This window comes from Chelonia mydas, chromosome 22, assembly GCF_015237465.2.
Source record: "Chelonia mydas isolate rCheMyd1 chromosome 22, rCheMyd1.pri.v2, whole genome shotgun sequence".
NCBI classification, from domain to species: Eukaryota; Metazoa; Chordata; order Testudines; family Cheloniidae; genus Chelonia; species Chelonia mydas.
In genome coordinates, this window is record NC_051262.2 from 4,122,323 (window position 1) to 4,144,481 (window position 22,159).

General features: G+C 48.5%; 1 protein-coding gene across 3 annotated transcripts in view; it reads right to left on the reverse strand.

Moving 5' to 3' along the window:
* The window catches only part of KIRREL3 (kirre like nephrin family adhesion molecule 3), a 727,383-nt gene that overhangs the window by 132,055 nt on the left and 573,169 nt on the right, over window positions 1-22,159 (reverse strand). For all 3 annotated transcript variants that reach the window (XM_037882238.2, XM_037882237.2, XM_037882239.2), the window contains exon 7: window positions 14,408-14,513. In XM_037882238.2, coding sequence (XP_037738166.1) covers window positions 14,408-14,513 — 106 coding nt within the window. The remainder of the gene's footprint in view (window positions 1-14,407; window positions 14,514-22,159) is intronic.

Consider the following 22,159-nt stretch of genomic DNA (forward strand, 5'->3'; position numbering starts at 1 on the left):
GGGGGTAGGGGAATCATCTCCTGTCAGAGGCGTATTCAGGCCCCACTGACTTTAAAGGAAACCTCTTAAGAAGCAGCTGAGTTTTTATTAATATTCGATGAGCCAACCATTCTGTTGGTTCAGAGATAAAACAGCGTTTTCTAGACAGTGTCTTGGAAGAAGGCTCTGTGCAGAATGTAGCTCCCTAAGCAAACAAACAAATGGAGCCCCTTGCACCCCACCCCCTCCTGCTGCCAGCTGGGAAGTGCAATGAATCATGGACATACAATGTGGTGGACATTTTGTGGATGAAAGTGAGGGCTGAGGGGAGCTACCACAGGAGGGCTATGAGTCTTTGGTTCACTCCTCTACAGCTCTACCATTTAGTCTGGTCATCCAATCAGGTGCCATCTGGGGTCTGGTGAGACCCATCAGTGGGGTTTTCTTGCTGGAGATGAACCCCAGCTGCTGCATTTTGCGGGAGCAGCCCTGCTGTCTCCCCTGATGCGACTATGCAAAAGGAAAGTCCCTTCTTCGCCAGCTCGGGAAGCTGGGTTCCAACCCAGTGAGGATCCCCTCTGATCTCACCCCACCGACGTCCCGTGGAGTTGCATTCTGCAGGAGCTCGAAGCCCTAGTAGACATGCATGGCCTGTAGCCATATAGCTTGGGCTTTGATAGGACAAACTAAGCCAGGCTGGAGGAGACCATCAAAGTCTCTAGGCGCTGCAGGGAGTGGTGCTGTCACTAGGAACATCCATCCCTGTGAGTCAATAATGAACCAATGCCTCATAGGTTGCTGCAGGTGGAAGAGGGAGAATTTTCGTACTATTACTGGGATCATGTCCTATCCCCATGTGGCCATTAAAGAACCCATCACACTTTCTGGGTTCTTCCAGTTTTGGTTATGTCATTCCGCTGACCTAAACCCCTGCTGCGGTTTCCACTGGAACTGCTTCATCACTTCCTGTCCTAAACTGCTACCTAGCGTTGTAATGTGCTGTTGGGCAACTGCTGTACTCCACTGCAGAGACAGCTGCCTTTCAGCAATAGGTGAAATCTCTCTCCATTCAGTGCCTTATTTTCAGAGATGCTATTCACCCAGAACTCCAGCTGAAGTTGATGGGAGCAGTAGGTGCTGCTGGTCCCCAATGTATAAAGAGCAAATGTCGTTTTTAAAGGTCTCGGGTAGCCTTGGGGATGGGAAGCATTATCAGTGTGAGAGAGCGAGATATTTATTATTGCCCTGTCGGTACCAACTCCCCATCCCTTCACAAAAATAATAAAAATCCTAACAAGCCAAAAGGCTTTGCCTCTTGCAATATTAAACCTGCTCATTTTATTCTGCCACTTTAATGCTTCTCCTTCTCACTGTGAGTGATAAATAATAACAGCAAAAAAACACCCCACAGACACACAACTGACATCAAAAGCCAAGAGAAGATTGGTAAACAGAAAGATCTGAAGAGAGCAAAGAGGAGGCTCGGTTGAGAGTCAGTTCACGTAGCTCTGACTTCTGTTGTTTCCCATTAATTTTACCCACTATCACAGGTGGTGGAACAACGACGGCAGCTAATTACTCCCTCTCTCTCTCTCCTCTTGTTTGCTTGGAGCAAAATAAACTAGCTAAATTCCAAATCCTCCTCCAGCCTCCAATCCCAGAATTGTCCACTGAGGGAATGGAGCACGTGGGGGAGTGTATTGGAGGATGACTGGTTTTGTAATTTATGCACTCATATGCTTCCTGCCTGGACTCGCTGGAGTAGCCATTTCCCATTGCTTCTCCACGCCGCTCCTCCCACGGCTTCTCAGTATTCGATTCCAGGCGCAGAAGCTGATCTCTCAAAACCCACTCTTCCACACTGCTTCCTCCTGGGACTTTATCCTCCAACACGTCAGCTTATCAGGGAACCAACACTGGAGACAAAGGGAAGGGGATGGCGAGGCCCCATGCCACCAAAGCAACGCAGCCCATGTGGGAATAAGGGCCTGATTCAACTTCCCCTAAGGTCAGTGGAAAGACTCCTATGGCTTTCAATGGGAGCCGGAGTCTACCCTAAATGGTGCAGTAGTAAAGCCGGACGAGAGGTGATCTTGCATTGGCTGGCGCCAGCATGGTATTCACGGGCACCCAAAAGAGTCCCGTCTCCTCCTCAGTCTGAAAGAAGGGCGCTCCACTAGCAATGCAGGACACTGAAGGGTCGCCGGAGGGGTGGGGAAGACAGTGAAATGGGGGGGGGGGGGAATGTGTATGTGGGGGGGAGTTGGGAGGTATGTCACAATTTCTTGGGACCATGAGATTCAATTAGAACCCCCTCCCCCCACCTCAACGAGAATTAATTACAATAGAAGAACTATTCAGAACAAAGCGTCTGAAGCAGCACCCACAGGCACTGTCCAACTCCCACGGACAGGGAGCTGGCATTCGAATGCTGCTCCAAGAGCACAGGCCTCGATGAGGGGAGCGAAAGGGCAGCCTGCAGAGATCTGACTAGCCATAGTGCCCATGGCCCCTGTGCGAGCCCAGCCCCGGGGAACAAGCCAGACCCACCTCTCTGGAAGGGGGATTGCAGCCAGCTTGATTTCGACTAGCCTCCTGAGTGCAGCCCACCCAGGCCCCTGGCTACCTGCCCGGGCAGCTTTGTGCCTCCAGCTAGCTTTGACTGAGCTAGCTCAGCGCTAACTCGGGGGCGTCTACACGTGCAGCAATCGCGCCTTCCAAATGCAATGGGGACGCACCCTGGCGGGTTCACCCACGTGGCAGCTGGGAGCGTGCTGCCCAGCCCAAGCAGACACACAGGGGCTAGCGCTGCTCGAGCTGGCAGGCTGAAAGGAGCGGTTTGGCCCTGGTGGCCACGCAGCTATATCCCCAGGGGGCTGGGCAGATTTGTCCTGGGGTGGCTAGCCCAAGCCGCCATCTCTGAGACTCCCAGCTCCACTGCTATTTTATCTGCTCTCTCCAGGAAGCCCACTCCCAGCTGCAGTGTAGACATACCCTGTGCATGATGGCTAACACCAGGGATGGACCCGGGGACCTCTAGCAGTAAAGAGCAAGCTTGACAGCTTCAGCACCAGGCACTGGCCTCCCGTTCTCCCTGCATCTGGCCCAGAGGGGGATACACAGCACACACTGACCAGCAGGTTATCTAGAGACCAGGTAACCTAGGCCACTTCCATTCCCCATTCTCTTGTTGTCCTGCTCTCATGTGAGTAAAGGAGAAGGGGCCAAGGGGGCGGGTGGCTTAACACCTGTAGCTTCCACTCCCACTGGTGCTGACGTGCAGCAGCCTCACCCAGCCTACTGCGCCCAGCCAAGCTTTGCAGAATCCGGCCCCTTGCGTTAAGAGTTGATCGCATTCCTTCGGGAGCCTGGCTTCTCTCCCTGGACTGTGAGGTTAGGGGAGGGGGTGAAGAGCTTTTGTTCCACTTCTCCAGCTTCAGGAACAGAGAGCCAACCTTTCCTGCTTGTCAGCTCCTTCCTCTTTGCAGAGGGCATTTGTCTCTGTTAGCTGAGCAGGGCTTTCCATAAAGCTGTAATGGCCATTCTGCAAGCCAGGGCAGAGCCAGCGCCTTCCAGAGAGTCCCTCCTCATCGGTGCAAGATGACACCAAGTAAGATGCATGAAGCTATTAAACACTCAGGCCTGTTTGCTTTGCTCAAACTAAATGGGTTGAAAGGCCCAGATTGGTTCAATTTGGCCTCTTTTTCTGGGCTCATGCCACTGCACTACATCACTGCGTACAAGCACAGGACGTGCTCTGGGGGCTGCAGGGAGCGCCTGCCCTAGGCAGGCCCCAGGGAATGTTCAGGAACAAGCCCAGCAATCCCACCCACGCAGTATAGTTCCTCTTTAACCCTTCCGGCAGGCTAGCAGTGTCAGGAGGAGAGTGACAGCCTTTCCTTGTGCACAGAACAGCTTCCCCATGCAGCTCCTGACCTAGGGTCCAGGCCTCACCTCCAGAGGTACGAAGGCTCCAGGTTAAGGCGCTGGGCCTTGGTTCAAGGCCCAGCTCTGCTACAAACTTCTTGGGAGACCTTGGCCAAGTCACTTTGTCAGTCCCTCTGACACTTTGTCAGTCCCCTGTAAATGTGGCCGATAAGGCTTCCGGTCCTGTTAGCGTATAAGATCTCCAGGCTAGAGACTGCCTTGTGCTACGGAGATTGTGGTGCACCTCGCACAGCGTGGCCCTGATCTCCAGTTGAACGTATCCAGCTTCAGTACTTACCTGCTCCCTGTTACCGTAGTGCCCGAGCACCTCGCAGCCTTTAAACATATTCATCCTCACACACCTGCTGTGCAGTCGGGCAGTGCTGTCAGCCCCAGGACGCAGCTGGGGAATTTAGGCACAGACAGGCTAAGACCCAGACCCTCAGAGGTATTTAGGCGCCTAACGCCCATTGAAATCACTGGGAGGATCTGGGCCTAAGTGTCTGGCTCAAGGTCATACAGGGAATCAGTGGCAGGCCAGGGCACTGAAGCCAAGGCCCAGGCTAGCATCCCAACCACTGAGCCGTCCTTCTGTCACGTGCTACGCTGCCCTCCAGGAACTGCCGTGATACACAGGAGGGTATAAAGTGGAGAAAACTGGGCCACTGTCAGGGATGCTTTGGCCCCTCCCTCCAGACCAAACCAAAATGACACCTCAACCTCCACCCCGATCACAGGAATTGCAATAGTCACTAAAGCCATCATTGCTTTCAGCCTCATCTTCCAGCTCCGTGCCTGACCTGGTATAAACTGAGACTGGGGAGAGCAGCGTCAGCACGGAGGCTGCCTTCGGTGAACGACTTTCTCTGAAGTGGGTGTATCCTTGGGATTTGAGCTCAGGTAGGACCGCCAGCTGATTGGGATCCCCAAGTGGGAAAACAAGCGGAGTAGTAGCATCTTCAGAGACAACCAGCCCCACTCTCACCCCACCACCCCGGCAGAGAAAACGCACTCACCGGGAAAGCCAGTTGGAAGGTTTCCGATGGAAAGTTTTTCCTTCGGAAAAGGAGGTTTTTGTCAGAATCGAAACATTTTGTGGCAACGTTGATTGTGATAATGTTTTAGTTGAATAAGAGATCAGAACGTAGCGCTCTCATGATCTCTTCAAGATGGCGAGTTTTGATTGCCCAGTCTGAAACAACTTTTCCTTTCCATTTTTAAAAATTGCATATCGGAGAAAATAACGTAAAAGATTTAAAAATTGAAATAGGAAAAAAGTTCTCATTTTAGCCAAACAAAATGTTTCCATCAACCTGAAATGGCTTTTCCCCCTCGAATTTGGTTTCATAGGAAATGTCAGAATGTTTCATTTTGGAACAGAATTTTTTTTGCAGTCATGAAGTTTCCGATGAAATGGAAACTCCGGGTCCTGCACAGCTCTACTCACCGGCCTTCAGCATAACTGAATAGTCTTGCTGCCTTGTACAAGGCAGGGGGCAAGTTTACTGGTTTATTATTTACAATATACCCACTTCATGGATGCCTTCCATCTGAGGACCTCAAAGCACTTAACGAAGAAGGCAAGCATGCCAGCTGGGATAGCAGGGCTGAAAACGCAGTAGAGGGCATAGAACAGCCTTCCTGTGGCCCAGTGGGAGGATTCTATCTCACACCAGGCCACATGGGGAGAAAATGACAGAACTTGGCAATGCCCCGTTTCCCATCATCTTCATCACTAAAGGACACTCACCCCAGCTTGTCCACACTTGAAGCCGAGCTTTGCCCTGCCAATGCACGTGTCTGAGCAGATTTCAGATCACTTTCTGTAACCCACGGGATGTAGATGTGTGTTAACCCTCCATGTGGGTCCAAACCTATACCTCTCAACACTGTGACACAGACCTCCATAACTTGAGCTAAAGCAGCAACTCTGTCAACAGGCAGCATTAGTAGGCTGTTATCTTCTATTAGGACTAGCTTCTGGAGGGAGAAACACCACCTTCTTTACAAAAAGAAAAGGAGTACTTGTGGCACCTTAGAGACTAACCAATTTATTTGAGCATAAGCTTTCGTGAGCTACAGCTCACTTCATCGGATGCATACTGTGGAAAGCACAGAAGATCTTTTTATACACACAAACCATGAAAAAATGGGTGTTTACCACTACAAAAGGTTTTCTCCCCCCCCACCCCACTCTCCTGCTGGTAATAGAATACAGACTAACACGGCTGTTACTCTGAAACCTTCTTTACAAACACATTACATGTGTATGTGCCCGTGTGTCCCCATGAGGGTGCATACAATAGCCAATGTGTGTTTGCAGAATAGGGTTGCCAACCCCCCAGGATTGTCCTGGAGTCTCCCAGAATTAAACGTTAGTTTTTAATTAAAGATTATGTCATGTGTTGAAACTTCCAGGAACACGTCCAACCAAAATTGGCAACTCCAATGCAGAAAGTACTGTAGAATGCCTGTGATTGGAAGGATGTGTGTGTATGCAACAACAGGAGCATGTATGAGGATGCATGTGTCCCCTTTTCTGTACAAGAGTGTGCGCGCATGTGTGTGCAAGTAAAGGGGTGCCTGAGTAGGCATGTGGCAGGGGCTTGCTCACAAGAGCGTGCCAATGTTTATTAGTGCAGGTATGTGTGCAGGGTGAGGCTCCATGTCACATGCACAGCGCGTTGCAAGGGTTGTGCAGGTGACGCGGCGTGGCATGCACTCAGGTGCAAATGCGTTTTTGTGATCTCGTCATGCTTAGAGAATGGAGACACTGGCTTTGCAATACAGAGTCCCAGTGCGGAGCCAAGAGAGGCGACAGCTTGCACAGGTTATTCATGGCAAAGATGACAGTGCCGAGTCTGCAGTGGATCCCTGCCCAGAAAAAGGCATTTGTATTGTTTAGACATTTTCCTCTGTGTTCAAAGTTGTTTACCGACGAACATATTGGGAGGTATAAAAAAAGAAATGTTGGCCGGAGACCAAGACCTGATATTTCTATCAGAGGATGAGAGAAGCCCCACAACATAAATCAGAGCAGCTCAGTCCCCTGGAGAAAAAAATAACTCTTCTTCCATCTGATCCTAGTTTGATTTTATTAATTAATTTATTTATTTCAAAGAACAGGATGCTCGTTGTCTCTGGTCTCGCATGACACCTAAGGAGTCTTGCATCTCCTCTGCAGACCAGATCTATTCTTTCTCGGGGGGATTGAATTACCCAGACCACATGGCCCTGGGGACTTCGGGATTTCACCCAAGCGCTGATTTTGTATTCATCTGTTTTCTGATGCCTCCGTGGGCTCTGTCTGCATCTAAGACTTTACACATGTTTCACTCCTTAATATGGTTTCCCTTCAAAAGCAGAGGCAAGGTTCAGAAAGTTGGTTGGTTTGTACTTTCCAGGCTCACAGCTCTGAGTGCATTAACTGCTCGGATGAAGTCTGCTGATTTTTGTAATAAGAAAATGTGACTCTCTCTCCTCTTATTCAGAGCCCTCGAGAGCCAGCACATCTTTTATCCCTGCGCTTGGCTGATGGTCATGCGGCTTGTCCCCATTTGAATGCCTGCAGATGACATCTAGAACTGTGCAAAGGGATGTTTTCACCCACTGCTGTGAACTGGAGCCAAGGCCAGATGTTACCATGGTGTTGGGGCCGTGGTGTGGGAAGTGCCACATGACTAGGGATTTTGGTTGTACAACCCGAGGCACCTTAAAGTGACCCAGTGCTAGGAACTTTCTGAAAATTTAGGCCCCTTTAAGGAGTCTCAGGTTGGACACCCAAAATACGCAAGCGCTTTGAAAATCTTGGCCACTGAGGTTTGGATGAGATATAAAGTCAAAGTCTTGACTGCTTACCATCATTAATGATCCCCATAATGCCATCAACCCCAAGGTCCCGGTCATATTCCAGTTTTGGAATGCATTTCTTGCTCGTCCACTTCTCCATACAGTTTCAAATGGATATATTATTGGGGTTTTTCTTCTTCTTCATCAGATCCTCTCCTAAACAGCTGTGTCCTGTCCTGACAGCTGCTGTGTTCCACTACAGAGACAGCTGCATTTCAGCGGTGGGAGAACTGACTCTTTTGCATAGTCTGTCAAGTGCTTTGGGATTCTTTGGCATGAAACCGAAAGGCCCTAAATCAATCATAGCTGTTAGATGAAAGAAAGCCCTGGAATGGTGGCAAAATCCCCTTAGCTTGTAATTGTGGTGAGAAAAAAGCTTCGAGTGATGTTAATCCGTTAAGGGAGCTTAAGAAACCCAAACAAATGAAGTGCTCACATTTTTCAGGCTCCTTTTCTTTGAAAAACAAACCAACAACAAAACAATTTTCTATGCAAAAAATACAACCCATCAAATGACCAATTAATTTGTATAGAAAGTCCATCACGCATAAAATGCTTTGGACTGAGTGAGAGAGAGCGAGCTTTATAGAGCTGCAGACGCTGACACCAAGACAACTAGGGAGGGTGAGAGGACGAATGGCGCTGCGGTGGGGGGAAGGGAAGGGAAAGCAGTGGAGCTAGGAAACCAGTGGTACAGCTGCAGGGAGGATGACTGGAAGGAGACAGGAATGGGGCAGAGGAGTGTGATATTTAGACCCAACGTGGTGATTAAAGAACAGAGGGACAGCTCTTTGTGCTCTTACAAGGGAGCAAAGCTGTCCTAAAACCTGTTTGAGCCCCTGCCCTGGGACAGTCCCTAATGGAATGAAGCTCCTATGCCACACACCGCATGCTGTGGCCAGTGCAGTGGGCCTGGCCAGAGGAAAGGAGGCATGGCTGGGCATCCCTTGCACCTTGGTGATACCACAGGCTGGGGCATTGGGAGACAATGCAAATTAGAGCAGCCCTCAGACTGCTCTAACATGCCCCAGTGGTGAGTGGAATCTAGCCCAGCACTGAGTGCCCCAGGGTCACTGAGATGCAAAGGTGTCATAAAGCCATTTCAGCAACCCCTCCTTAGCTGCACTAAGCTGAAGCTGAGGAAAAGGCTAGTTCAAGCAGTCTTGAGCTCTGGGGTTGTGTCAGGCTGTGGCCAATGTCTTGTCACTCAGCCAAGGTGGGTTGTTCTCCCTTTGACTGTGCGAGTGAATCCATCGTGGTGTAACGTCTCCTGGGAAAGTTCACCAAAGTTATTTTCCCAGCTTGGCATGTGCTTCATCTTTTTTTTTTACCATACATAAGAAAACTGAGCTATTTGTATCTTTGACATTAACTGACTTCTCAAATGAATAACGCTTCTTTGTAACTAGGAATGCAATTATTGCTTTATTGCGCTGATGGCAAGATTTCCAGCCAGCAGGAATAGCTGCTACCAGCACACTCGATTGTGCTAATTAAGCTGTAAAAGTCTAACAGGAGGTAAAAAGAACAGGAGGACTTGTGGCACCTTAGAGACTAAGAAATTGATTTGAGCATGAGCTTTCGCGAGCTACAGCTCACTTCATCGGATGCATTTTGTTTTGTTTTGTTTTTTTACCCACTGGATGCATCCGATGAAGTGAGCTGTAGCTCACGAAAGCTTATGCTCAAATCAATTTCTTAGTCTCTAAGGTGCCACAAGTCCTCCTGTTCTTTTTGCGGATGCAGCCTAACACGGCTGCTCCTCTGAAACCTGACAGGAGGCAGGTCATGATAACCTGTCCCCGGAGGTGCTGCTCAGTTAACATGACCTGGTTTTGTTGTAAAAGTATAAATGATGGTGTGTGTGTGCGTAACACCCAGTGAGGAGTGATGAGCAGCTGAGTACAGGTGCGAACATGAAAGCCGCTGCAATGCTGAAGGAGGCCAACAAGAGAAGCGATGTTGGCTGGTGCAGTGGCTCTCAATCTTTTTTCATTTGCGGACCCCTTTGGGAATCTATTGTCTGTGTATATAGTTGAATTCTGTACAGTCAGTTTTCAATCTAAGTCATTCATGGACCCCTTAGGCATAATCCCCAGATTATGTCCACGGAGCACAGGTTGAGACCCACTGATCTATAGGTAGGGCACTGGAGTGGTGGTCAGGAGACCTGGGTTTTGTTCCTGGTCCTGCTGTGCGACTTTGTCGCTTCCTCTCTGTGTGCCTGTGCTTCCATTCCCACCCTTTGTCTACTGAGACTGTAAACTCTTTGTGGCAGAGATGTTTCACTATGTATCTTTCCTTCCAGAGTCTGGTGGTGCCACTGAGCCATACTCAGCCGCCCCTTCCATGACTTGAGGCTGTGTCCAGCAGCCTCAATGAAGAAATCCTTTGGATTCACTACAGCTGAGTCTTATCTCTTCTATACCACTGTCATTCCCTGCATCGGCCAGAGGGGACACTAGGTGTTTCTGTCCCTCTTCCACTGTTCGCCTAGTGTTATCTCAGGAGCAAGAGCTCCAAACTCTCCTTGAGAGAGTTGAGAGACATTGCTAGGCTTGGCTGATCCCCGCTGTTTTGTTTGGGAAGCCCTGATGTTTGGTTGGTGCAGACTTTGTTGGGGGGGAGGGTTGGGGGTTAAAACAGAGGCTCCCCAACTTCCCTCCTCTGACCCCGCACGTGGCCCATCAGAGCACCCCTCAGAACTGACCGCCCTGTATTTTCCACGGCAAATAGCAGGTGTGCATACAACAGCTTTGCACTGAGGGAAGCAGTTCAAAGCATGTGCAACCAGATTCCACTGTCTTCATTTTCCTCGCCCTTGTCTATCCAGTCACAGTCCCTATTGCCGGAGCACAGAGCACCATGTGCCAGGGATGGGGCTGTCACAGGATTTCCAGGCACGTGAGGTGTGTTCTGGCCACTGTCTAGACAGCTCTTCCTACTCTCTCCTCACATGTTGGCTTGTGGCAGCTAGAACAGATGCATGCAACCCAACAGCAGAGTTCTCAGGATTGTGAGTTTTATTGACCAGGTCTACACTCATGGATACGCACACCACCCTGACTACACTCCCAAAGGCCTGTCCCAGCCGGCACTGGGCTCAATATAAAATCTGGGAGGGATTCTCTGGATGGGCAGCCATGCCCTGGTTGTTCCAACGTCTTGCTCAGGAAACTAGGAGAGAGATCCTGCTGGACATTGTGTGTCTTGCAAGATACTGGAGTCAAGACTCCAACTGAGAGACCTCTGTCATCTATAAGCATCAGCTCTGCTAGGGGACCAAAAAGGATTCAAATGCATGACACATGTAATGTCCAGGGGGATCTCTGAGATTAAATTTGACTCAACTGGAAGTTTATCTTTATAGTTCTTATATGTCTGATCAGCTTGAGGGTACACAAGAGTCGAACCACAAGGTCCAGCATGTGGACTGATCCAAAATGCAGCATCCCTAGGGAGGAGCCAGTCCAGCCTTGGTATCCTGGGTTGGTTTGGGGAAGCACATAGAATCATAGAATATCAGGGTTGGAAGGGACTTCAGGAGGTCATCTAGTCCAACCCCCTGCTCAAAGCAGGACCAATCCCCAACTAGATCATCCATTCTCACATGTAGAGAATGGATGATGAGGTAATTAATAGGCAGGTCTACAGCACCTTTTGATGATCTCAAAATGTTTGACACAGGGACCAGATTGGGGGAAAAAAATTAATAGTACTGTCCCAGGCTCCACCCCTAACCCTTGCTTACGTCACGATGCCAAAATGAGTTACCAATGGGAGCAGATTGTGCAGATCTTGATAATATGATTGGCCCTCTCCTTTCTCATACGCTTTGATCATCAGTGAAGCGGTTAATGACACCACTAATACGTAACATTTATATACTAACACCTCAGAGTTACAAACACCAGAGTTACAAACTGACCAGTCAACCGCACACCTCATTTGGAACCAGAAGTACACAATCAGGCAGCAGCAGAGACAAAAAAGCAGTGCAACACAGTACAGTACTGTGTTAAACGTAAGCTACTAAAAGAAAATAAAGGGAAAGCAGCATTTTTCTTCTGCACAGTAAAGTTTCAAAGCTGTATTAAGTGAATGTTCAGTTGTAAACTTTTGAAAGAACCACCATAATGTTTTGTTCAGAGTTACAAACATTTCAGAGTTACGAACAACCTCCATTCCGAGGTGTTTGTAACTCAAAGGTTCTATGGTATACCGCTTCACAGGTGGAAAACACTGTACCGTAATTAGTCATTGGCTAATTAAGTCACACGTCATATGCAAGTGGTAGGCAGGGAAGTATTATTCTACGGAACAGGAAATTGAGACAGGAAGGTGAAATGACTTGCTCATCATCACACTGTGAAAGGCTGGGTTAGAACTCAGAGCCTCTTGATTCCCTAACCCGTGCACATTCCACCGTTCATGCTGCCCCACTCTGGCCATTTAAATCAGTGCCCCTGGGATTCAGCGTTAACACTCGGCTAGGATAAATGGGTCTGCTCACACCTCTTCCAGAGCTATTGTAGCAGGCTGTCCACAGATTCAGGCAGACACCACAGCACCGCTATGCAATCAGTCACACTCTGAGCATTTTCTACCCAGTCATAAGGGCTAGAAGGTTTTGATTTTTTTAAACTCATAAGCTTAGAGGCTGGGGTGCAAGATGGACCCTCAAGAAAAGTGACCCCTGGTGTTGAACCAGTCTGACCCTGACTCTTGAAATCATTAATTAATTTACCACTAAGAGACCCCCTGGGAGGAGGGTATCATTTCTGAGGCACAGACAGATTTCAATGACTTTCTCCAAGGTAATTGGCAAATTTAAGACTGGAACACAGAAGCCCTGGCTCCCAAGCCTCCTCTCTAACCTCTTGTCCAGATATTAGCAACTTTTTCTGGCCTGTGATCCCAGACTCTGCGACCTTCTCCATCTAGCTGGATCTGGCCAAGATCCTCCCCATATTTGGAGCAGGGCGGTTGTGAGTTGTGCTGGTTGGGAAATTGTTGACGAAACTTTTTTTTGACCAAAAAATGCCAATTTTTCTAAAACTGGTCATGAAACAGGGTCAAACTTGATGAATCCCCTGAAATGAAAATTTTTTGGAAAAGAAAAGTTTGGAAATTGTGAAAATGTTTCGTTTTGACATCTTTTGGTTGTTTGAGTTGAAATGACTTTCCAATTCTAAATTTTAGTCCATTTAAATTTTAAAAAGGTTTTTAAAAGTAAAAATAAAAATGAAACGTGTTGAAACTGACTTGATCAAAACAAAAGGTTTTGATTGACCTCACATAATTTTTTTTTCCAATTTGTTGGTTTGCAAAAATATTTGAGATTTTTGAATTTTTGGAATGCAAAAAAATGTTGAAATCTCAGAAATTCTGTCAGGAGAGGAAAAACATTGCCTGCCCACCCCCAGTCTTGACTGAACCCCTGGCCCTGTTCTTGACCCCCAGTTTGAGCACCCCTACTCTACGTCAGTGGCTCTTAACCTTTCCAGATGACTGTACCCCTTTCAGGAGGCTGATTTGCCTTGCGTACCCCCAAGTTTCACCAAACTTAAAAACTACTTGCTTACAAAATCAGACATAAAAATACAAAAGTGTCACAGCACACTAGTACTGAAAAATTGCTTTCTTTCACATTTTTACCATATAAAATAAATCGATTGGAATATAAATATTATACTTACATTTCAGTGTATAGTACATACAGTGGTGTAAACAAGTCATTGTCTGTATGAAATTTTAGTTTGTATGGTCTTCACTAGTGCTTTTTATGTAGTCTATTGTAAAACTAGGCAAATATCTAGATGAGCTGTTGTACCCCCTAGAAGACCTCTCTGTGTACCCTAAGGGGACACGTATCCCTGGTTGAGAACCACTGCTCTACGCTATGCAGCCGTCAATGATCCTGCATTTTGCCTTATACTGTTCCGATTAAACAGCCTCTACCCATGGGTACCAAGAGTGCAATAGAAGCCCAGAGATGCTAATGAAGTTATATCTTTCGAAAAGACTGTAAAAAACAAACAAGCCCCAAATTCTCCCATAATAAACTGTTCATTCAGTGTGTGTTTTGATAGTTATGTCCCCAAACATATGGTTACGCCACCGTGCTGCCAGGGCTCTAATCCCCTCTAAAGTGCCAGTGAATCTCTGACCAAGGAGTTTGGTGTGTGCAGCAAAATGCACCCGGCGGCCGAGGCAGAGATGGAGTCCATTAACATACAACATCACTATCAATGGGAGAGATTGTGGCTGGAGCACCAGACAGCCTCTCTGGCTCCAGCAGCCCTGCTCAGCCAGGAGAGGGAATGGGTATGCAGGAGCAGGTCCATTCCATTCCAGGAGGGAGTAGTGGTAGCTCTATACCCCAGCTAATACATCGCATGGTCAGTGCAGCTGGGGCAAAGCCCAGCTTATCCAATCCACAAGAGCAGCTGTCAGTGTGTAGCCACCCATGGTAATAAACACAGCAATACACAACAGCTCCAAAACCACTGGCTGCGCTCAGGCAAGCTACAGGAAGCAGCTCCATACGGCCAGCCAGTACAGCACACCAACATGAGCGTGACTCCAGTAGGGGACAGTGTTAAACAGACTCCATAATGAACAGAGGCCAGCTCCTTGCGGGCAATCTTACCTGTACTGGGTTGCTGCTGGGTTGGCCTTGGCAGAGCAGTGAAACTTCACCGTGTTGTCCTCAAGCACTGGCTGGGGCTCTACGGACAAGTTGACGAGAGGCGGGTCTGCAAGGAGACATCGACAATCCATCAGCTGTCACATGGATAAGTGTATTTCACTGCCACAGAACGTGAATCGCTCAGCCCCTGCCATGCCTTCTGCTGCAGTGGGTGAATGCTAACTGGCAGGTATGTGACCCAAGTGATTGATTTAACCCTTTCAAGCCAGAAGTCCAGAGTCCCCAAAGCATTTGGCGAAGCCATGTGCTCTTTGGGACACAGCAGAAATTGGGGAGTTGGGGCTTACGGGCTCTGTTCCCAACTCTGCCACTTATTTGCTGCATGAGTCTCAGGGTCTCTCTCCCAAATCTGTGCAGGGCCTTTCCACCCCCAGTGCGGCTCCTGGGGCGTCTTTCTTTGCTCCAAGAGACAGAAGGACTAAGAGGCCTTTACCAGGTTCAGAGCCTGTTGTTCCGGAGATCAGCTCAGCGATGGGCTGAAGAGGATGCTTTGGATGGAGCAAGTGCCAGCAAACACTGGGGCATCTGCTGAGTTCAGCAAGGATGGTGTGAAAGGCAGCACAGGGGGACATTTGCAGCATTGGGGTTAGTTCACAAGTACACTCTGCTCTCCTCAGGGCTTCATGTGTTATTTATATTGCAGGATTATTTGTATAGCAGCAGGAGCTCAGGCCCCATTGTGAAAGGGGCTGTACACATACATTGTTCAAGACAGTTCTTACCCTAAACTGCTTAGTCTAAATAGACGAGGCAGAGAAAGGAAACAGAACAGAGCAGGGACTAACTTATCCAAGGTCACACAGCAGAACGGCAAAGACAGCCCAGGTCTCGGCAGCCCCCAGCTTAGCCACTGGATCACACTGCGGCCCTAGTTTTGGCCACACACCCATCAGGAGCTGCTTGTCTATGGCTGGACTTCTCCTAATTCTGGCTGCGGAGGAGGTACCTCAGGGATCCTAACAAAACAGGTCAGCTCTTAGCGTATCACCCCCATGCGTTTCCTACATCTCTCTCTCCTCTGTAAGGAGGCTATTAGCAAAAGAACCCCAGACAGTGAGGCCTCTTACATACAGGTACTCAGACTACATCACCCATCTATCTGTCTGCGGCACTCACGGATCACTCAGTAGCTCATCATCATTTGCACTCTCCCTGGGAGGTGAGGCATGATGCTCACTGGATCCTCCAGCCAGTCAAAGTCCAGTTCAGGCCTGACATTTTTCTCTTTCCCCCGTCTCTTCTCCTCCCTGGTTTTTGGCCCTGTCTGTTATCTGGGCAAACACTGGGGGAGAGGCATTGGCTGACCCCTGGCTTTGGAGACTAATAATTCAGAGATCATCCCAGCTGGAGACAACTCAAGATAAAGAGCTGAAAGACAGATAAAGAAACTAGAACCATCCCGTGCTAAATGACACAGCACAGCGATTATCCTAATGCACACACACATCACGCACAGCCACACACACACAGATATGCACACACTGCACACATCACAGCTCACACAGACACACAAAAACTAGCATACACACATCTCTCTCTCATACACAAACGCACAACCTGGGCATGTATACACAGGGGCCCACACAAAGACACGTGTCGCACCCTAACATACAGCCACACAATATTCACTCATAGGCACACTGTGCATAGACACACACACCCACCCACCCACAAGGCAGCAAGCCAGACTTGTGCAACGTGTGCTGAGAGTGTGTTTCTCTTCTAGAGCTGCTGAGCCCTCTTGCAATCACAGAACCCAGGCAACAAGCAGCCAGGATGCATTCCTGTCAGCTCAGAGTCCACATGCTGATCTGCTGCTTACATGTTTGCCCACTACCACACCACACGGACCATCCACTCCTGCTCTACGGCACTCTGCTCTATCCAAGGCCTCGGAGGCGGATGGCTGATTTACAGAGGTGTTGAGCAACTGCTGCTCCCATCAGTTTTACTTGGAGTTCTGCACCTCTGCAAACCAGGCCCTGGGGTTTCAGTGGGGTCCATCTAAGCCATGGGGGATGAGGACTTTTCCAAGGGAGACTTTCAGTGGTCTGTTTAATGGCCTGGGGCGAGAGCCAATGCTCTCACATTGTTCATGTTAATAACTTATGCACTGAACCAAAAATCAGCTAAGGGTCCAGCAGGGGGACTTGCTAGCTTGCTTTCATTTCTAAAGCGAATGGCTCAGGACTTTTACAGCCCATGAGCTCGGAGCACTTCAGGATCCTGCTGGGAGGCAGGCGTTGTGATCCCCATTTTACAGACAGGGAAACTCGACCAGAGTATTGGAAATGTGACTTGTGCAAGTACCCACAGAGGTGGGCACAGAACCCAGGAGGCCTGGGACTCACTGGGACCATACTGTTGCCACCATCATTCCCAGGATTAGAGCCCTCAAGACTGAAGGCCTCTGTTTATCCCCCACATGTGCCCTGCACACTTCAGCAGCTGGCCAGCTCTCCCTTCATTCTCTCACTAATGAGTCCCACCCTTGACCTGGGAGAATTAGCTCTTGGGGAATTCTGTTTTCAAGGCCCATTCAGATCTCAGCCTCTGTGTCAAGGCCAGCAGAAGTACCAGTGATTGCCAGTGGGGATGGTGATCTTATAATCTAGACACTTGTTCACTGGCAATGGGTTGGAGGCAACCAAGCCACCCAACAGTGGACAGAAAGTAACAACAGAAAGTGATCACTTCTGACCTGAGCCCCTCTATCTTGAGGGCCTTCACTGTTGGAGAAGAGGGAATTTCAAGCCTTTGTTGGCGGAAGAAAAGTAAAGCTCTGAGACAGAGTGTGCTTGGGGGTTGGCCCATGACTTTTGGAATGAACTCACTCAGGAACAAAGACCCATCACAAATCTTCCCACCTTCCATGCCAAAGGCAAAGCGTATTTCTTTGATCTGCAATTCTCTAACATCAGCTTAGAGGAACAGCTATATATCCGCCCCCTCCAAAACAAAGCACTCCCCTGAACACGCTTCTCCCCCTGGGGAGAGGATGAGAAGACAAACACGTGACACACATGTGGACACGTCACTTATTTCACTACTGGAAGGCACTCAGCCCCAGATAGGCACGTAAATACCTTTGCCTAACTCCCACTGATTTCTATGGGAGTTGGGCACCTAAATATCTTTGAGGATCTGGGCCTCAGATGCTGCAGAGATGAGCATGGGATAAGAACCTATTTAGTTTAGAATAGAAGAACCATCCTATTAGTTAGATGGGTCTCCTCTAACAGTGACATCACTTTGCATTTCTTTAGTGCCTTTCCTCCCAAAGGATCCAGAAGCACTTTCCAAGCCAGCCGTGCCCATCACATTCCTACACTGCATGGTACTTGATAATATTCCCCTGCTGGCTAGGAGTTCTTAAATCTACCACGATGTAATCCACATACAAGCTCAGACATGACATTTCACATCAAAAAATAAACGGAGGCTTGTGACTCCCATTTAAGGGAATAAACTGTCTTGCTTTGAAATGTTCCTGTCTCACACTGCACTCTGTAATGATGATTTTTTGTGCATCTATTACCTTGAAAGTGGCATTTACTCTCTTTCATCAGCCTAATCATCCCTGCCAAGTCCTAACTGGTGTCACAGACCTTTCTTTAGACTGATACTCTCTGTATTTTGCCTTTTATATGATAAGCGTCTAAAATACTTACTACCCAACATTTAGAAGAGAGGTGAAGAAAAGAAAAGAAAAGAAAAGAAAAGAAAGCTTCAACAAGGGTTGGACGTGTATATGGCTATGAAGACTATCCAGACTTAGTTAATGACAGGGTTATTACACCCCAAGCTTCAGGGTTTAAGCTGATCTCTAATGAACTGAGACCGGGATTGGGGAAGATGATCCCACATCTACTACTGTGGGGTTCTTACATCTTCTACTGAAGCATCTGGCCACTGTACGAGACAGGATATTGGACTACAGGGACCCGGGGTCTGATCCACTTTAACATGTCTTATATTGCTTAGCAAAAGCCCTATAGAGCTTGGCTTTCTCAACAAGTCTTCTAGGAAGCCAAGGCATTTCCCAATGTGATGTCCTAGCTTTCTCTGTGTCTGTGACATTGCTTGACATTGCCTGACATTGCCTGCCTGCTAGTGTCTGGACCACAGAGGGGATAAGGGATCTACTCCTAGTTCCAATGAAAAGCTTTTGTTTAGTTCACGTGAAGCAGCAGGGATCCAGGCCGTGGTCCAAGGTTGGTGTAGTGACTTTGTTTATAGAACATGGATTCCTTACACTGTGATCTAAGTACAAAAGCTTCGCCCAGAAATACAAAAGGAGCTCACAACTCAGAGCTCAGTAAGGGTGAGGTTCAATCGGGCCTAGGAGGGTACAGCTGCCTTTGTGAAGAGGCAGGTCCGCAGGGGGACATCCATCCGGGATAGATCTGGATGCTGGGATAGGCATGGCCAGAAAGTCAGTTCTTTTGTATGCTTTGGAGCCTCCACTGGGGTTAGAAATCAGCCCTCTGCAAGCCAGCTTCATGTGCCGCGATCACAGAGGGGAAGTCAGCTGACAACTACCACCACCTGCACAGATTCCTCATCCTCCACTAGCAGCTTGTTTTCCTATAGGACCTACTGCTAAAAGCAGGGGATTCTCCCACTGCCCTATTGGAGACCAGTACAAGTGCTCTAGGATTGCACCTGTGCTTGTGTGGGAAATATCAGTGATGCTGCCCAAGGGGAGGCCACCTTTGGTCTGAAGGCACGGCTGAGAGAGACATCAGCTGGGATTCTCAAAGCTGCCTGTGGGATTTGGATGTCAAGAGCCTATTAAAATGAATGGGAATTGGGTACTGAAATCCCCTAGGCAGCTTTGAGAATCCCAGCTGCGGTCTCTCTCAGCCATGGTCTCAGCCTTCAAACCAATCTCATTCAGCTGCCCTCCTGGCCGACATACTGGGGGTTGAATAGGGGACTTCCGGAGCTATAAGCATGAGCTGCTGCAGCTTGAGCTAACGAGCCAAGGCTCCACAGCTGGGGCTATAACAGACTGGCATTGGCACAGAGAACGACCTGTAACACACACTCACCAGTGGTTGACACCAGCATTCGTGGCTCCATTATTCACCAGGGTGGCACCTAAAAGTGGGACGAGTTTCAGAGCTCCCACAGCTCCTGTTGACTTGAGTGGGGACATGGGAACCCTGGGTAATGAGGCTGCTTTTATTTTAGGTGCCTAAATGTGGGGATTTAGGAGCCTAGCTTTAGTCACTCAGAGGGCAGGGTTCTGGCCTTTGTGTATCACACTGGAACCAGGCAGCAGGGCATGAAAAGTAACAAAGGGAGAAGCAGTTGACTAAATTCTTCTGAACCTAGGAAACTGGCTTCCTTTGAATGCTGATTGGAACACACTGCAATGATGCAGCTTCCATCCAAGGAGCTTCTTAACTGTACCCGCCTAGGAGCCCACTGACGTAGGTGAGCATAGCTAGCCCATTGTATGGAGGGAGGCACTGCTATTAACCCCACATTTCACCCCAGGCATGGAGAGAGTAAAGCCTGGATTGCTCCTCGCCCTGTAGGGATATTCAGGGCATAAGGAGCTTCCCCCTTGTAGAGGGGGATAGACATCATCGCCGTCCTTGTGCTCCCACACACAAGGGCCAGAGGAGCCTAGAGTCCCCAAAGGTCCTCCCATATGGCTCAAGCCATGACCCTGCTGCTTCTTGAATGATCGTCAGAGGAAGAGCCAGGAACAGAATGCCAGTGTCCTGGCTGCAGGCCCATTGGCTTAGCCAAACTGGACATTAGGCACAAATCTGTGACGGTGATTTAACCATTTGAAGAATCCACCAAGGGAAGCAGGGGATTCTCCATCTCTTGTTGTTTTCAAATCAAGCCTGGAGGCCTTCCTGGAAGAAGCTTTAACCAAGCACAAGATATGGGGCTCGGTATAGGAGTAAGTGCATGAAATTCTATCGCCGGTGATAGACAGGAGGATCTAATGGTCCCTTTTGGCTTTAAACTCTACACATCCTTGTATCTATGAACCAAAACGTCCATCCTCCCTCCCAAGGGTGTCCAATGGTCCTGACTGTATCACAAAGGTATTATGATCCAGGTGGCTAGCACATCCACTGTGTTTGCTTCCCCTTAGCTCATGTTTCACTAGCTCTCTCTAGCCTCCTTCTGTCATACTTCTTTCAAACAGGGCTCAGAGAGAGAGAGAGAGAGAGAGAGAGAGAGCGCAGTTCAGCACTCCACTGGACGTATGCAGGCGGAGTCTTTTTGGTGACAACCTTGACAGCTGCCTCTCATTAATGCTAAGCATCAGAGTGGGCAGAGCTAGTGGTGGTGGTCAGGGGCATCAGTCCCCAAAGAAGTGGCAGGTCTCCAGGAGGTGGGAGCAGAGTCTCATTGCTCGGAGCTCACCAGCTTGTCATCCAACGGGGTGTCATTTGTTCATGAGATACCTGCCTCGCTTGCGAAGAGGAAAACACAAAACCCCTTTAGAGTGGTGCAGAATGGGGCTTCTTTGCATGGTGTGTTCTGCAGCGAGTGTCCGTGCTGAGTTTGGTTTGTGCTCACCCTTTCCCTGCTAGATATCTGTGGGACTTCCATGAGGAACATTGGTAGGGGGAACCTGTCATTGACACTGTACCATCTCTTCATTCCCAGGGATGCCAGTCGGGCACCTTTTCCAGGCAGAGGTACACTGGAGGGTGCGCTGGTCCTGTAGGCTGAGTGGAGAAGCCATAAAGTGGTTTGTTGAAAAACTCCTAGAGCAGCCAGTTCCCCTCCGCCTTGTGAATGAACAGGCTCCTGCATCTATAGAGACGCTGAGTTATGGGCGTTTCTCACATGTGCAATAACCCAAGTGCTCATCTCGTGTGATAGAGACAGGCTAGCTGAACCACACAGCACAGAACAGATGGTGGTGAGATGGATATCCAGGCACGACAACACAAGAAAGATGCTCCCCAGCTTGGCATTCCCATCAGAAATTTGGAGATGAAGAATGAGACATCTTTAAGGATCCAACAAGCTGCTTTCCCTAGCTTCTCTCTTTAAATTTAGCTTTTCAGTTAACTTCATGGTGGTGGAAAAGTTAACAGCCTTGAAGAATGATATCCTCCTATGATCGACTATTCCCCTGTGTTCACACCCTAAAAGACACTATTGTAATAATGTTTGTCCAAGGTATGCCTTCTGAGGTATCATTTAAAAACTCATAATTTGCTGATCAGTAATGTCATAGCAAAATGCACATAGCAGTGTTGTGTGTGAAATTATAAACATAAACTGAGATCACGACTAAAAGTATGTTTTCCAGAGAAGTCAAGGGTGTGGCTAAACCAGTTCCTTGGAGACAGAGGGGAAGCTGATGCCTCAGCCAAGTGTAAACAAGGCTAATAGATCATTACCTGCTAGTGGCTATTGTTGGGCAGGGAAGGGACTGGGGCAAAACATCTTAGCAAAGAAACAGCATGGAGTTCCTGCTTGTTGCCTTGCTCCCAGCTGGAAATGCTTCTCAGCGGGGGGACTGGCACCCCAAGACACCCCTTTCTCTCTGCCTATCGCATTCACTGCACCTAAAGAGAAAAAGATAGCAAGCGTTGGACTATGGGGGAGGGGTTCGGCCAGGAAGACTGCTGAAAACATGTGGTGAGAAACTTTGCTTGAATCTGATACCGTTTGTTATGCTAGGTATTAGTAAATGCCTTATCT